Source organism: Balaenoptera musculus, chromosome 16 (genome assembly GCF_009873245.2).
Source record: "Balaenoptera musculus isolate JJ_BM4_2016_0621 chromosome 16, mBalMus1.pri.v3, whole genome shotgun sequence".
NCBI classification, from domain to species: Eukaryota; Metazoa; Chordata; class Mammalia; order Artiodactyla; family Balaenopteridae; genus Balaenoptera; species Balaenoptera musculus.
Window position 1 is genome coordinate 9771506 of NC_045800.1, and position 17476 is coordinate 9788981.

General features: G+C 37.1%; 1 protein-coding gene across 8 annotated transcripts in view; it reads left to right on the forward strand.

Moving 5' to 3' along the window:
- ATE1 (arginyltransferase 1) overlaps nucleotides 1-17476 on the forward strand; it is a 159785-nt gene that overhangs the window by 4386 nt on the left and 137923 nt on the right. For 7 of the 8 annotated variants that reach the window (XM_036828492.1, XM_036828494.1, XM_036828496.1 and 4 more), the window contains exons 3-7: nucleotides 2515-2577; nucleotides 6832-6935; nucleotides 8689-8943; nucleotides 13803-14032; nucleotides 16983-17111. In XM_036828492.1, coding sequence (XP_036684387.1) covers nucleotides 2515-2577; nucleotides 6832-6935; nucleotides 8689-8943; nucleotides 13803-14032; nucleotides 16983-17111 — 781 coding nt within the window. Of the gene's footprint in view, nucleotides 1-2514; nucleotides 2578-6831; nucleotides 6936-8688; nucleotides 8944-13802; nucleotides 14033-15940; nucleotides 16070-16982; nucleotides 17112-17476 lie in introns of all 8 variants that reach the window. The other variant, XM_036828490.1, reaches the window with a different exon arrangement.

Below are 17476 nucleotides of genomic sequence, written 5' to 3' on the forward strand. Positions count from 1 at the left end.
CAGGGCTCGAACCCGTGTCCCCTTCCTTGGCAGGTGGATTCTTAACCACTGTGCCACCAGGGAAGTCCCAAAGATACTTCTGAAATTACTCAGGTTCTTCTTATAATTGAAAAATATTATTTGCCTTTAAAATGTTTTCTTGTTGTTGGAAAGAGGTTTAAGAAAATTTTTATTACATTTTGTGTGTAGAGATTTTTTTCTCCTTTTAAGGGTGTTTATTAGGAAAATTTCACAAATGTAGAGAGAACATTATAATGAACCTCACATACCTATCACCAGGCTTCAACAGTTGTTAACATTTTGCCAATCTTGTTTCATCAATTTTCCTTGCTCCTTTCAGTGGACTGAATGTTGGTGTCCCGTCCCCAAAGTTCATATGTTAAATCCTAACTCCCAGTTTATGGTATTTGGAGGTAGGGCCTTTGGGAGGTGATTAGGTCATGACGATGGATGGGATTATGAATGGGATTCTAGTGCCCTTATAAAAGAGACCACAGAGAGCTCCCTTGCCCCTTATGCTATGTGAGGACACAGGAAAGATGAACCAGGAAGCTTGTCTTCACCCTACATTAAATCTGCTGGCACCTTGATCTTGGACTTCCCAGCCTCCAAAACTATGAGGAATAAATTTCTGTTGTTTATAAGCCACTCAGTCTATGGCTTTTTTTTTTTTAAGTCTTTATTGAATTTGTTACAATATTGCTCTTGTTTAGTGTTTTGTTTTTTTGGCCCTAAGGCATGTGGGATCTTAGCTCCCTGACCAGGGATCGAACCCACACCCCCTGCATTGGAAAGTGAAGTCTTAACCACTGGACCACCAGGGAAGTCCCCTCTATGGCATTTTGTTATAGCAGCTCCAGCAGAATAAGATACTCCCCCCTTCCCCTCCTCCCACAAAATTATTTAAACCAAATTGCAGATATCATGTCATTATACCTGTATTATGTGTTTCTAAGAAGGATTTTCTTTCTTAACATATCCACAATATCATTACCATACTTTCCAAATTTAATAATAATTATTTGATGTCGCCAGTTACCTAGTTTTGATTAGATTTTCTGCTTGTCTCAAAAAATTTTTTTTTATAGTTGGTTTATTTGAATCAGGATTCCCTTAAGGTCCACACATTGCCTTTGATAGCTGAGTTTTTTTGGCAGCTATTTTTATGTAGATGACTTTAGAATAACTATTAGGTAAGGTTCCTTACATAAGTATGAGCAGTATTAAGTGCCCTGTGCCAGTACTCCCCAGAAGTCATGGGATTGAGCACAGTAAATGAAACTTCACAGCTTTCCTTAAACGTAATAATGACACCCAAAATGTAGATAGATATAGGTCAGATGTTGAAAGACTTCGTGTGCCATGATAAGGAGATTTTGTGGGGTTTTTTTTTAACGGTACAGGGGAGCTATTGAAGGCTTTTATGTCAGAGAGAAAAGTGATGGAATTTGTGATTTGGAAATGATCGTTCAGATAGCAGAGAGGTGTCTGAGCGGGTGATTCTGAAGGCAGGAACATTAGTTCCAGAGATTATTGCGGTGTCCATATGGGAGATGGTGAGGACCGCTGTCATGGTCAGTAGCAGCGACTGTATATCAGGAGATGGATCGGATGCATCATAAGACACATTTATGAGACATTTTGGAAGTAGATCGCTTGCTGGCTGGATACGGAGGTGCATTAGAGGGAAGCGTCTAGGAGGACTCCCAGGTTTTCGGCTCGGGAACTGAATTCACGTGTGTTTGCTAGGGCTGCCATGACAGAATACCACAGACTGGGCAGCTTGAGCAAGAGAGATTTATTTTCTCACAGTTCTGGAGGCCGTAAGTCCAAAATCCAGGTCTCTACAGCTTTGGTTTTTCCTGAGGCCTCTCTCCTTGGTTTGCACCTGGCTGCCTTCTTGTGTCCTCACATGGTCCTTTCTCTTTGTGTGTGCGTCCCTAGTGTTTTGTTTATTGTTCCTTTTTATGTCCAATTTCCTTTTCTGATAAGGATACCAGTCAGATTGGATTAGGGCACATTTAAATCTGGACAAAGTTCAGCTCGTAAATTTATGACTCTGCATTAACTGAGATCCAGAAGGCATGGAAAGGATTAGATTGGTTTGGGGGTTCATCGTGCTGGTGCCCATGGAACCCCCAAGTGTGGATGTCATAGGCAACAGCACACATCAGTCCCACAGCATCCTGGGCAGTTTTCTCTGACTGCCCTTTTGCTATTGAGGGTGGGTGGTAGATCGAGGCATGGAAGGGATTGCAGATTCAGATGAGAGGGTAATTGAGGTGATTAACCGTGGAGTACATATGTAAACGTTTAGAAAAGAAAAACCTGGACTCTGGTCCTTGGTATACCCAAGTTACAAGATCATTTAGCTTATGAAAAGTAACTAAACCTAAATGTTTTTACACTGTTGATTAGATTTTTACCCTAATTAATTTTGTACTCCTGTACTAATCTACTTTGCTACATATGAGAAATGTGTACAAACTTAACAAAACTATTTTATAATTTTAGAAGTGGGAAATATGTGTACAAACCTGTCATGAATCAAACATGTTGTCCTCAGTACACAATAAGGTAAGAATTTTGATTAATATATTCTATTAATATGAAGATTGTGTATAATTTTTTAGTAGAATCTTGCTTTTTAAAGTGTCTATTTCTGTTCTAGGTAGACATTCTTCATAAAGAAAAGCAAACAAGTTTTTTCCTACATACTCATATATTCATGTGCCGATCAATAGCTTTTAATAATACTGTTTGGTTTAGACATAAATATGGTATAAAAAATACACTATTTAGCAATCTAGTCAACAATACATGAAATATTGGGAGACTATTGGCAAATACTTAAATTAGTTTTAGATATCAAATTTTTATCAGTTTAGCTTATGGCTTTGCAGTCCTCTAGTGTGTTACTTGACACAGTGGTTTCATTCAGGCAATGCCACAGGATCCTGTGTAAGGGAGAGGAGGGCTGACACTTAATCTGCGTCTATTCAGAGTCTAGTTTTCTTCGCTGGAAAACTCGAACTAAAAGTCTGTTTTCCTACAGAGTGTTTGCTTGATTTTTCTTAATATTTTGTGTTTCCCCTGTGCCCCCCTTACTCTGCCCTAACATGGGAGGATTTTTCCCTTCTCTGATTATGAAGGTCCTCCTCTTCCCCTCCCTCTTCCCCTCCCTCTTCCCCTTCTTCTGGTAGAAAATAGGGAAGGTACGTTAACATTGTGAGGCATATGTCTGCAGTTTCAATGTGTATGTATATTCTAGATGAAAAAGCAAACACAGTTGTGTCCATCGTGCTTGGCAGGTCCTCGCAGCTGTCTCCCTTAATTACTCTTTTTTTTTTTTTCCCCTTAATTACTCTTAACTTGTTTTGGGGTTGTAGACTGTTTTGAGAATTTGACGGTTGCAGATCCTCTCTGCAGCAAAACAAAACAAGACAGGGAGCTGTATAGACAAAAATAATGTAACATTTAACATATTAGTTTTAGGGTGATCACTGACTTTGAATAATTCACTGCTTCCTGGTTAAGAATCCTTTCTCTTACGTAACTGGTCACAGGACTGGTACAATAAGGAGAAAAGATGGATGTCTGGTTTGCTGACAACATCTCATTTAGTATAAAGTGACAGAGTAGCTTTTTCAGCTTTAGTGTTTATGAAGTGGTGACGTCTTCAAAGACAGAAGTCATTTTCCTTCCGGTAACAATTTATTATTGGATTATGGCTAGGATTTTGTTGAAATAAGTCTGAAATTGACTGGCCTGAACCCTGAGAATCTCTATTCAGAAAAGGCCAATTTCAGTGGGTTAAAGAAAAAGATAAAAGCATTTATAATTTCCTGGGTGCCTGTCTCATACAGAGCACTATTCCAGGTATGTTGCCTTTATGAAAAAGGATTCAATTAACATTGCAAGACAAAGTAATTAGAAAATGTGACTTTTTTTTTGCATTTTATAATTTTACATGGAATCAAACATTTCCTGAATTGTTATGCTTTTTTTTAAAACAATATACACAAGAGTGGAAGCTTTTTTTTTTTTTTTTACATATTTATTTATTTATTTGGCTGCGCCGGGTCTTAGTTGCGGCATGCGGGATCTTCGTTGCTGAGTACTGGCGGGATCTTTAGTTGCGGCATGTGGGATCTAGTTTCCTGACCAGGGATCGAACCCAGGCTCCCTGCATTGGGAGCACAGAGTCTTAACCACTGGACCACCAGGGAAGTCCCTAATTGTTATTCTTTATACAACTTTATTTTACATGTTGACCTTTTGGAGTCATTTTGCATATTCTTTTGGTTATTTTACTTTGTTTACTACAATAGTTACAGTGAGGCCTTATGTAAAGGCAAGGTGGTCTAGCCTACACCTTAGCTTCTTGTTAGGCAGATGCTAGGACCTGTCCAGTATGTGAGTAAAAATAAGGATGAACTTCCCTGTCTATGAATTTTTTTTTTAATTTTAATTTTTATCAATATTGTATATGCTAACAATTTAAAGAATCAAATAGTTCTATAAAACTTATTTTGCAAAATAGCAGTCCTCTGAAACCCTCCCGCCTGTCTCATTTTCTGTTTCCCGGTGCAGTCACTTTCAAATCATTTAACTGATTCTTCTGGTTTTTCATCTCTATCTTTAAGTGACATGCTTATATAATTATAATACTTGATTTTTAAAAAATTGGTTTTCTTCATTATCTCTGGGCTTCTCTCTTTGAAAGATAAGGATTTAACTTTATTTCACTCCTCTTCCCCTGTCACATTCAAGCTCCTATTTGTCCTCGTCCCAAACTTCCCAAATTAGAAATATTATCATTTTGGATAGATGTCACCTCATTATGGCTGTGTAAGTAGGCTTCACAGCTAAGCCATGTAGTACTCCATGATTACTGTCTCTTTCCTGCACAGGTTTTTACTTTCCCTGGTGTTGATTATCGTCATTTTTGTTTGCGTAGTCTTCTAGGTTCCTATTACCAGTTTATCTAAAAATGCTCCCTAAGAGGTGTAAATTTCCTCTTGGTATGTTTAGATGCTTCAGGTACTCTATCATTTTTATCTTCTTGATGAAAATCTCTTGTGGAATCTTCTGACCTGCTGTGATCTGGACAGGTGGCCTCTATGCCTGATGCATCACTGTCATCCTAGGATCTCTTTTTTACTGTCATCTTGAGGATTCTCTTTGGGTCTTGATTTGGATCTTATCTCTTCTACCCTCTTTCTTGTATTTATTATTCCTTCATTTTAGTGAAGCACATCTTCTAATAGCTTCTTGAGAAAAAGGGCATAAGAGGTAAGTTTTTTGAGACTTTGTCTGAAAATGTTTTCATTGACTACTCAAACTTAACTTACAGTTTAGCTAGAAACAGAAGTGTAGATTGAAAATAATTTTCCTTTAGAGTTTTGAAAGCTTTGCTCCATTGTTGTCTTACTGCTGTTGAGCAGTCCAGTGACATTCCGATTCTTGTTCCTTTGTCCAAAACATGTTCTTTCTCTTTGGAAGTTTTTTTGTCTTCAAAGTTCTGATGTTTCATAGTACGTTTGGCAGTGAGTCTGTTTTCATTCATTGCATATGGACTTGAGGGACCCTTCTTATCTAGGGGCTCCTCCCATCATGTCCTTCAGTTCAGGGAAATTTTCTTGTATTATTTTGTTGATCCTCTCCTTTCCATTAACTTCTTTCTCTTCTCTAATGTCTTTATTCAGACATTGGAACTTTTAGACTGGTACTCTAATTTTTTTTTTCTCTTCAGTTTTCCATGTCTTTTGGGAGATTTCCTCACCTTTATTTTCCAAGTCTTCTGTCTTCTATTTAACTTTTAATTTCTTCTTATTATATCTTCTTATTATATTTTTACTTCTAAGAGGGATTTTTGTTCTTGGACTCTTAAATTTTTTGAGATTCCCTTCTTCCTGTATACTGTATGTCTCTATCCTTCAAGTTACTTTCTCTAGGTTTTTGGCACCTATCTTTGTTTTAGAGGTCCTCCTCAAGTGTCTGGTGATTCCAACCTTCCAGCATCCCACTGGAAATTTTATGTTCCCTGGTGGGCCTCGTTTACTATGGGCTTTAAGTAGGGTGATCTGGCTAGCCTGTTCTTTGGGAGAATCTCGGAGGTCAGTATTTTTAGTTCTGATCACATTCTGGAAAGAAAGTATCATCTACTGATGTTCTGGGTCTGGGTTGGAGAAGTGGGTCTTGAAGGTCTCAACATTCAGCATGTATACTTCCGTTTACACTTATTGTTTGCAGTACACTTCCATTCCTTTCAGCTGTGCCTGTATCTCTCAAGTAAGAGGCCTTATTTTTCCCTTTTCTGAAAAGTTTGCAGTTTTCTGCTGGGTTGTGTAGGGAGTCATATGTGCAGAGTGGGGGAGAGTATCAGATATATAATCGCTTCCAAAACAGACTTTCAAGGGATCTTCCTATTTTCACTCTTATCTCCCAGGGTATCAGGTATGGCCAATCCCTGAGACTTTTAAGGGTAATGTAGAGAAAATTGGATATTTTTTTGGCTTTTCCTACTTTTGGCTTAGGATTCAACTTTTCTTTGGTCTGCTAAGTCAGTTATCACTTGTACATCTGCTTTCTAGCTTCCAACATTTCTCCCATTATTTTTTTTCCTAGTGGTTTATGTCTTTTTCTTTTTTTTATAATCCTTTAACTGTATTTTTGTGAGACTTGGGGTGGGATTAGAGGCTACATTAAACCCTGTCTTAACCCAGAAATCCCAGGCATGAGCTTTGCCTCATTGTGCTGTTATTCAGAACTGATTTTATTTCTTCACAGTTTGAGTTCACTTATTAAATATTTATTTTGCTTTCCTAGGTGCCGACCTTTACAGTTTCAGCCATCAAAATCTCACAAGAAGGTTTTGAAAAAAATGTTGAAATTTCTGGCTAAAGGGGAAATTTCAAAAGGAAATTGTGAGGGTAAGATGAGATGGGGGTCTAAAAACTGTTTACCTTAAATAGATGTTTCTTTCCAAGGTTCTCACTTTCAGTCATTTCTTAGATAGGGGAAGGAGGTCCAGAACAATCAGGTAGTACTGTTACTCTGATGATGATGACCTCTCTTAGCACTGCTGTTACTGTTACCACTGGCCCCCAAATCAAGGATATGGGGAATATATGCCGGGGAAAGTCTAGCTTGGGAAGAAGAAAGGACCATTTTAAAGATGTGATCTCCTGGAGTTTATTGAAATTTTAGTTTTCACAATTCTTCGAGAACTCTTAATTTTATTTGATCCTAATAATATCCTTATGAAGTAAGTAGAAAGTGATACTGTCTCTGGAGAAATAGATGCTTATCTGCAACTCACACAAGATTGCATAATCACAGTGCTGAGTGAAGCTCAGAGTTTCCATGTTTGAGTAAGGTTTTTAGTAAATTATATTGCTTGAAGTTGTCTCTTATTTTCTGATGAATTCTGAATTGTGAGTGAATTTCCTAAAAGATCATTAGTAACATTTAATTAACTTGGGTTACAGATACTTTGCTTTTTCAGTGTTTTTGCTGCCTTTATTTTTTTTAATGTTTTCCTATAGGCACTACCTAATACATGACCATAAGAATTGGGAATGCCACCCATTCTTAGAGCTCTTTCTCACTTCTGCCATAGGAAATGCCTAACTCTGGGAGCCTCCCACCCCAGTCTTAGCTTGTTAATTCATTCCCCAAGTATGTTTTGAATGCCTACAATGTTCTAGTCCCTCTTTTAAGCACTGGAGATACAGTGGCCAGCAAAACAGGTTTGTTCTTTGCCCTCACGCACTGTCCTTAACAGAGCAGAATTCAGGACAACTTGGAGCAGACTTGGCACCAAAGAGGCCAGAAGGCTCTGGGTCATATTGGAAACATCAGAATTTTGGTGTAGCTCTGTTTAGTGTTGTCAGTATATAACCTTAAAGGTTAAACAGATTTTCGTGGTTAGTCTTTATGCAATTTTTTTCGGCAGCCAGGAATCATGTTCTGAGTTTCAAAAATTAATACTTAGATAAGTTCTGAGGATGCTGTCCATTTGTAAATTGAGGATTACCTGTTTTTTTATGTAGCTTTTCCAGTTGGTTTTTTATTTGACTTGTTGTAGGCTTCTGAATTATTTATGTCTGCAACTCAATTCATAGGAGTGATGTACTCATTAGGGTAAGAGACTAAACAGCTGTAACAAAGAGACACCAAAATGCACTGACTAAAAAATGATAGAAGTCTGTTTCTTTCCTCACGTAACAGTCCAGTGTGGGTGTTCCAGGTCAGCCTGCAGCCCTGCCCCCCCCCTCCCCCCCCCCCCCCCCCCCCCCCCCCCCCGCCATTCTGGGACTCTCTTCAACATGTGATTTTCAAGGTCGCTCTGGTTTTTACTAATCGAGCCAGTGGGGAGGGGAAAGGGTGGAAGTTCAGGGTTACAAATTTCCTTTAAAACAAGTGAGGCAAAATTGAACATGTCAGTTTGGTTCTGTTCCATTGGCGAGAGCTTGATTACACCTTGTGAAGGGACTGGCATGCCCCCTTGCCAGGGTGACACAGTCTTAACCACAACCCTGACCTTGGAAGATGGGAGAATGGATCTGGTGGACATGCAGTCGTCTCTGCCACATTGGATAGAAGGGGGCTTTTTTCTCCTGCTTGTATTTTAATTGTGTCACATGGCCTGGCTGATGGACTTTGATCTCTTTTGATTTGTAGATGAGCCCATGGAGCCCACCATGGAGGATGCTGTTGCCAGTGACTTTGCGTTAATAAATAAATTGGATATACAGTGTGACCTTAAAACGCTCAGTGATGACCTCAAAGAGAGCTTAAAGAGTGAAGAGAAGAAGAAAGGAAAGAGCTCAAAGAGGGAAGAATCTAATGAATTAATCCAGTCACAAGATACGGAAGAGAAGTTGGACTCTGGTGAACCATCACATTCAGTAAAAGTGCATACAGTTCCTCAGCCAGGTATTGAAAGTTTGTTATCAGGCCATATTAAAGTCGTATTAAATGATTTTCTTTGTGCTTGAGACATTGTAATCCCTGGGCACTCTCGTGAGCTAAAAAAGTGAATTACTCATGAAATCTGTAAAATAGATCCCTGTTTTATATACCTTATTATTACCTGGATTTAGGTGAACAAATTGTTTAAAAAACCTGAAATAATAGCCTTATTATCCCCTAACACAGACATTTTGAAAGAGTTCCATTTCTTTTTACTACCTTAAGGCCTTAGAGGTTTGAGAATCAAATTTTTGTCAGTGAGAAGGTATGGTGCTAAACATTTTAATTTTTAGTGTTAAGTGAGACAAAGTAAGTTTTAGATAATATGTCCGAAATACAGACATTGTGAAATTCTTCACTTTATCATTAGATTTTTTTATGCAATCAAAATTAATTTTGGTTTGAAAACTTCCAGATTAAAAAGAAAAATTTCCAGGGAGTTCCTTGGTGGGCCTAGTGGTTAGGATTCCAGACTTTCATTGCCGTGGCCCAGGTTCAGTCCCTGGTTGGGGAACTGAGATTCTGCAAGCTGCTCAGCCAAAAAAAAAAAAAAAAAAAAATTTCCACATTTTGATATTTAATCTCACCTTTAATAAGGTGAGACTTCTTTCTGTATTATCACTTGTAAAAGAATTAGGCTTAGAAAATTTATCCAACGTTAAATGGATTTATTATATATATGTGTGCACGTATGTATGACTCAAAATTATTAAATGTCAATTTGCATAGTTATGCTTCAGTTCTTGAGTTTGTTCTTATATTTATTTATACAAAATAATCTAAGGGAGAGATTTTTTAATATTATTTTAGTTTTTTTGTTTAAATTATAAGTTACATGTTTTAAAGCACAGAAAACTTTGCGTTTTTATTGAATAGTTTTTTTTTAATCTAAAGATCTCATGGCATTTAAATTGTTCATCTGAGATTTCATCCTAATTGATAAGAATAGTCCAATAAAATATTTTGAATGGTTTAGATAATTTCTTTCAACTCTTACTCTCTTGGGCATTAGGGTCGGTCAGTTTGTTTACTATTTTTATTTTTTATTATAAAAATTACTTATAGTTTATAAAATTTGAAAAACCTTCATTTTGGAGAATTTCCGAGACAAATGTAGACTGAATATTGTAATGAATTTCCAGGTACCCTTCCCTCATTTGAAACAGTTACTGACTCATGATGTCCACTCTTTTTTTTTTCTTCTAGTTTTATTGAGTTATAATTGACATACGGCACTGTATAAGTTTAAGGTGTACAGCATAATGATCTGACTTACATCGTGAAGTGATTCTCACAATAAGTTTAGTGAATATCCATCATCTCAGATGGGTACAAAATTAAAGAAATAGAAAAAAATTTTTTTTCTTGTGAAGAGAACTCAGGATTTACTCTCTGAACAGCTTTCATCTATAACATACGGCTGTGTTCGTTATATTTATCATGCTGTACATTACATCTCAAGTAGTGATATTTATCTTACAGCTGGAGATTTATACCTGTTGACTTGCCTTCATCCAGTCTCCCCCTTGACCACAAATCTGATCTCTTTGTCTATGAGCTTGTTTGTTTGTTTTTGAAATGATGGCCATTCTTACTCTTCCAGTATTGTATTGAAGCAAATTCCAGACATTATATCATGCTGTATTTCAGAATGCATCTCTAAAAGCTGAGTGCTTTAAAAAACATTCACAATACCGTTATTGCACCTAAGTAGAATTCCTTAATGTTGCTGAATATCCATTATTTAAATTTCTAATTTTTTTTCAGTCTTTCTTTTTTTTATTTATTTATTTTTGGCTGCGTTGGGTCTTTGTTGCTGCGCGGGCTTTCTCTAGTTGCGGAGAGCAGGGGCTACTCTTTGTTGTGGTGCGCGGGCATCTCATTGCGGTGGCTTCTCTTGTTGCGGAGCACGGGCTCTAGGCGCACGGGCTTCAGTAGTTGTGGCTCGTGGGCTCTAGAGCGCAGGCTCAGTAGTTGTGGCTCATGGGCTTAGTTGCTCCACGGCATGTAGGATCTTCCCGGACCAGGGATCGAACCCGTGTCCCCTGCATTGGCAAGCGGATTCTTAACCACTGCGCCACCAGGGAAGTCCCAGGTGTACTGATTTTATACTGATGATCTGTTTTCATTCTGCTGAAGGAATTTATTGATTTGGGGAAATCTGTATCCCCTAAATAAACTGAAATCCTAATTTGCTGTCCATTGCAGTTTGCAGTGTGACAGTACATAAATATTGTGTGAAACAATCATGGTAAGGATTGCTTAGTCCAGTGAATTAATTAGTGTAAAGATGATATAGGTGGTCTTTCATTAAAATACTGAAAAGTTGTTTCTCAGTTCACTCTAGATAGTTTTATAATTTGTTCATAATTTTAAAACTTTGGTAGGAATGTAATTTTGAGTAACTGTTAGAGAATGCAGGTATTTTTCCTTATTGCTATTTACGGGATGTTGATAGGTAAAATGAAACATTGTTTTAGGTATTGGTGATACATATAATAGCTAATAAAAATAGATGACCCTTTTTTTAAATTGGAATGTAATTGCTTTACAGTGTTGTGTTGGTTTTTTGCTGTGCCATGAAGTGAATCAGCCATATGTATACCTACACTCCCTTCCCTCTTGGACCTCCCTCCCACTCCACCCCCCATTCCACCCATCTAGGTCGTCACAGAGCACCGAGCTGAGCTTCCTGTGCTTTATAGCGTGTTCCCGCTATCTATTTTACGCATGGTAGTGTATGTATGTCAATCCTAATCTCCCAATTCGTCCCACCCTCCCCTTCCCCCCGCTGTGTCCACATGTCTGTTCTCTATGTCTGTGTCTCTATTCCTGCCCTGCAAATAGGTTCATCTGTACCAAAAAATAGATGACCCTTAATTGAACAGTGGATACAGTTTTATGAGCTGCACACGCATTAACACATTTAATCCTTAGGAACTCCACTGTTAGGACTGGTTATTATCTTTCTTGTACAGACGAAGAAACTTGCCCAAGGTCATCTAGCCAGGTGTGACAGAGCTCACCTCAGGTAGCCCATGTCAGCGTATGTGCTCTTGACCAATAGGCTGTTGTGCCTCTCAGGACAAATTTGAGAAAAGACGCATTCCCTGGCCAAAGAAAATTAATTCTCTAAGGCAACAGAGTGATGGCTAATTATAGAATTAGTTTTTTGTTACTGGTTTATTAGACTTATTCAAAGCTTTTTTTTTAATAGGTAAATTTTGTTTTTAGTTGGAAAACATGTAGGGAAGTTGTATTATAATATGGTCTCACTATCACTATTTTCTCATCAAATTAGTTTCTTTTGACCAGGTCTTGTTCTCTGACAAGTCCCTTAACACTCTACGTCTTAATTTTCTTCTCTGTAAAATTGACTTTTATATGATTTGTGAATACTGTTTCAGGATCCTAAATTTTTAAAAAAGCGTTTTTCTTTATTTAATTAGTGGCTTTTAAAAAAATTACAAAGTTATGTTTAGTGTTAGAAAAATTGGAGAAAAGAGAACACTACAAAAAAGAAGGAGGAAAGTCCTTTTTTTAAATTTCTAAACCCAAGTAAAATGACTGTTAACATGGTGATATATTTCTTTCCAGGTTTTTTCCTAAATATTTTAATTATATATATTTATACATAATGGTTTTTTTTTAATAAATTTATTTTATTTATTTACTTTTGGCTGCTTTGGTTCTCTCTTGCTGTGAGTGGCTTTCTCTAGTTGGCGGCGAGCGGGGGCTACTCTTCGTTGTGGTGCGCGGGCTTCTCATTGTGGTGGCTTCTCTTGTTGCAGAGCACGGGCTCTAGGCACGTGGGCTTCAGTAGTTGTGGCTCGTGGGCTCTAGAGCGCAGGCTCAGTAGTTGTGGCTCACGGGTTTAGTTGCTCCACGGCATGTGGGATCTTCCCAGGCCAGGGCTGGAACCTGTGTCCCCTGCATTGGCAGGTGGATTCTTAACCACTGTGCCACCAGGGAAGCCCATGTTTTAACATTGAATAATGACAAATCCCCTAAAATTTCTATAGCATTTAAAATGGCTGTTTGATATTCTGTTGCTTATTTTAAAAATTGTGTAATTCTATAATTGAGCATTTAGATTATTTTGAGGTTTTCATTTGTGTTCTTCATTTGCCTCTATCTCTTATGATTTTCTTGGGATAGATTCCTTGAAAACAACTTCTTAGATTAAAGGGTACTCACTAAAATTTGTGGTTTATAATAGTAGAAATTGTTATATTTTAAAGGATTATCAGTTTGGTATTTGCTCTTTTAATTGAAAGAAAACTCTAATTGGAGCCAAACTAATGAGACCCCCTCAGTTAGATAGAGAAGGACACAAATATCTTGAACTAAGCAAGGATATTTTTTTATTAAAAAAAACCCTGCCCAGAGTATGTTCTGGGATCAGTCCTCATTTACACCTGGTTCCTAATCATTTATCTCTGTCACCAGTGATAAATGCTTAGGTTTCAGAGAAATGTCCCTCAGAAATGGGCTGGAGACAGCAGTGTCGTGAAGCAGAAGGTATTTGATTATGTTCTTTTTACAAAGGCAGAGAAGTGGATGAATATGTTAAAGAAAATGTTTCAACAATAAGAGCTGCCTGAAAAGTTTCTGTTACTATTTACTTTCTCTGGCAGTTCTTCTTCGAAGGTAGAATTTAAAGATCAACTTAGGGGTCTACACCATGAGCCTCTGAAACGTCTACCTGAAGCTAACCTAGCAGTTGGAACTCTTTGTACTGATTTTGTGGAACCTTTGAGACCTTTAAAAAATATTTCTAGAGCCACATGTGATTGGTCTAATATTTTGAAATTCTTTTTTAGGCAAAGGGGCAGATTTGAGTAAGCCTCCATGTCGAAAAGCAAAGGAAATCCGGAAAGAAAGGAAAAGGTTAAAACTCATGCGGCAGAACCCAGGTGGAGAACTGGAGGGTTTCCAGGTTCGGGGTCAGCCACCGTCTTTGTTCCCACCAAAGGCTAAATCCAACCAGCCCAAGTCACTTGAAGATTTAATTTTTGAATCTTTACCAGAGAGCGCATCACACAAGTTTGAGGTACTTTTGTTTGTTTTTTTGTTAGCTACTTTGTTTTTTTTCACTTGAGATCATGCAGTTGATGTTTTGCTGTTTATATAATGGGAAATTAAAGTGAATTGGGATGGAGTGGCATTTATATTTACTAAGTTAATTGCTACTTGAGAAAAACCTTTATTTTTCCTTTAAGATTTAAAAAAGTAGACAATTGGCTACTAAAGTTGTGAAAATTCTAGTTTTAGTGTGTTATTATTTGAGGTACTCTGGCTTTTTGTATCTCTTGATTGAAATTTAGTAGAGTGAAAAATAAAAAATACTGTTTTAAAATTTCATTTTTGGCAGTTTTGGTTTAGGTAATGAAAGAGAATAGATCACAGTAGGTAATGAAAGAGAATAGATCACAGTAGGCAAATCACTGTTTCATCCATTCTAATATTCTGATCTTGATCAAGGCAGCAAATGGTATTACATACGCAAGCCAGCAGTTAGGAATTAACTAAACAGTCCTAAATGTACTGCTATAATTCTCTCATTAATTCCCCCCAAACCAATTTAGGCAGAGTGTGCGTATGCCTAGTCTGAAGAGTGTTCCTCTTATTTTTCCCAAATTGATTTATATTCCAGGTTAAGTCTAGATTTTTCAGTATTAGTTTGGTATATTTATAAAATTTTTTTCTAAAACATTAACCATAATGATTTTATTATATTCTCCTACTTGATTAATAACTGGTCAGCCTTTGAATTTACAGCTTAATATAATCTAAGAACATCACTTATCACTGAAAACCTGATATTAAACATTTACTTTGGAGCAGTTTAAATCTTAGGACAATATATATTATCAGATATAAGTGTTAACAACTTTGACTATTATAATTGCTTGGCTACTCTGTTTTGGTATTGACTTTCTCCTTCCCAAACTGTAAGGAGAATGGAACACACTATTGAATACTTACAATAGTTTATCAAGAGGTTTTTATCTTTTGATCAAATAGTAATGTATTCAGGGCACCAGGCACACCTAATATAACAGGTCTTCAGTAGGCGCCTTTTACTTTTTTAGTGTAATGATATCCAGGATGGATAGATTTTTGTTATCCCCTGGGTGTCACTCTTTCATGAGAGCAACTACTTCTCGTGGCACAAGAAGTTTCCAATTGGAAAAAAGAAGTTTCCAATTACGCCTTTCTATTGTATTACATTTGATTTCGTGTTTTACTCTTCTGTTTTGCTAACATATTTTAACTGGTTAGTAAATAACGTTAAAATAAATGTTAGCCATTACTATGTACAATTACTGCTTTTAATGCATCCTCATTTTAGATATGAGGAAACTAAGGCACAGAGAGGTTAATTTATTTACTTGACTAAAATGGTGACTTTAAGATTTGAGTAAAGGGAATCTGACCTTAGAGTCTTCATTTTAAACTATGCCATGAAATAGGAACACTTTTTGAGGGTTGTCTTTTACATTTATAGAAAAAAGTTGTAAGTTTAGAGTTAATGATGCATGAAAGAGTGTCCAAAAAATATATTCACATTTTCAGTCTTTTGGATTGTTTTACTGAAGGTGAGTTGTATACAGCTAATATTAAAGAGTATTTATTTGTGTCTGTGTCTTGAGTGCCAGAAGTATTCTACTGTTTTACAATAGAGGCAGTCTTACATAATTCAGTCAGTCTAAGAGCTTAGTCTTAGAATTTGGACAGGATCCTCTGCCTTCTTAATGAGTCTGGAATTTGGAGAAATAACTTTTTTTCTTTATTTACTAACCGGTTGATTTTTAATGTTAAAATATTACCGTTATATGTTCATGCTTTAATATTTGTATTGGAACTTTGGGGCTTTTTTGGGTGGGAATAACTTAATGCATATTCTATGGAATAAATAAATGAATTAATGAACATTGTTTTTTAACTCCTTCTGAAGGTGAGGGTGGTGAGATCATCTCCACCAAGTTCTCAGTTCAAAGCCACATTTCAGGAGTCTTACCAGGTCTATAAACGCTACCAGATGGTTGTTCACAAGGACCCACCTGATAAACCAACTGTGAGCCAGGTCAGCAGGCCAAGTGTAATTTTTCTGTACAAACGCAACTTTCCCCTCTATTTGATATCACTGTGTGAATTCTTGGTTTATTTGTGGTACATTTAATTTATATTCAATTTGCAGTGTATCTGCAAAGAGATAGGACCATGGAATATTGGACATTCTGAAAGTGCAGATTTTACCTCATGCCATGTTAAGAGCCTTTCATGTATAATTTCAGAATGGAAAGTAAAATGAAGTATCTCTATTTAAAGTCACTATGTTTAGATGCATTTATTTAAGAGTTAGTGAAAAGGTGATCTCTAAGTTAAAATATTTATGAGAAAAAAGTAAAAAAAACCCCACTATATTTATGGTAGGCATACTTTGCACAACACAGTTAATATGCTTTATCTCCATTTAAAAGTCATGTGTAGAAAAAGTTCATAACAACTAAATTGCTCATCGTTGATGTACTACCCATACACAACTGAGTGGGACTAGAAAAGTAAGATAGTAGAATGTTTTAATTGAAGTCATCATATAATTTTACAAATCAAAGTACACAAGAAAAATCTGGAAGGGGAAAAAGTTTAAAGCCCTTAATATAAGTAGAGGTGACACAGGTAGTGGCAATTAACATGAGCAGCGATATTGACTCTGCTGTATGCAGAGAACCACAACAGGTAGATAGAGAAAAAACAACAAAAAGAAATTGTCCCGGCCCTTGTGAGTTTAAGTTTTTCATGAATATTGGTGCACAGTTCGTGCTTCAGGCTCCGTGCTCGTCAACCTGTTCCAAGGTTTATTCGTTTTATAAAAATTCCAGCGCTGAGCTTTGGAAGTGGATTTGCGGAGATCTTACTCTAGCCTCACCTTCAGAAGCATATCATCAGGTAGAGGTGTTTCAGTAGCGTTTGCTTGTATCTTCCTTGCTCTGAAGGTGAGGCTAGTACCTGTCTCCTTTGAGGACCCCGAGTTCAAGTCGTCCTTCAGCCAGTCATTTGCTTTATATGTCAAGTATCAAATGGCCATACACCAGGACCCGCCTGATGAATGTGGGAAGACCGAGGTACCTTTTGCTAAATGTTTTTTTCCTATGTTGATGAGGTTGTCTATGAAGAAGCATAATATCAATATATAACCTTCTTATTCCATTTTCTTATCTGTTAAGTAGAGTTGATGATCCTTGCATTGTGTGTTACTGAACTTCTGTGAAAACAAGTTATACATGTGATCATTTTAAATCCCTCAGAAAAAAGGATATGTTTTTGCTCAGTGTTCTCTCCAGGAACCTGAGTGTATCGTGTTCACACGTCAGTCACTGGGCTAAGACAGCAGACGTCACTGAGTGCTCTTTATGTGCCAGACTGTGCCACAGCACACAGGGAGGGGTCTCTGTCTTCAAGGAATTGATGATCAAACGGGAAAGACGGA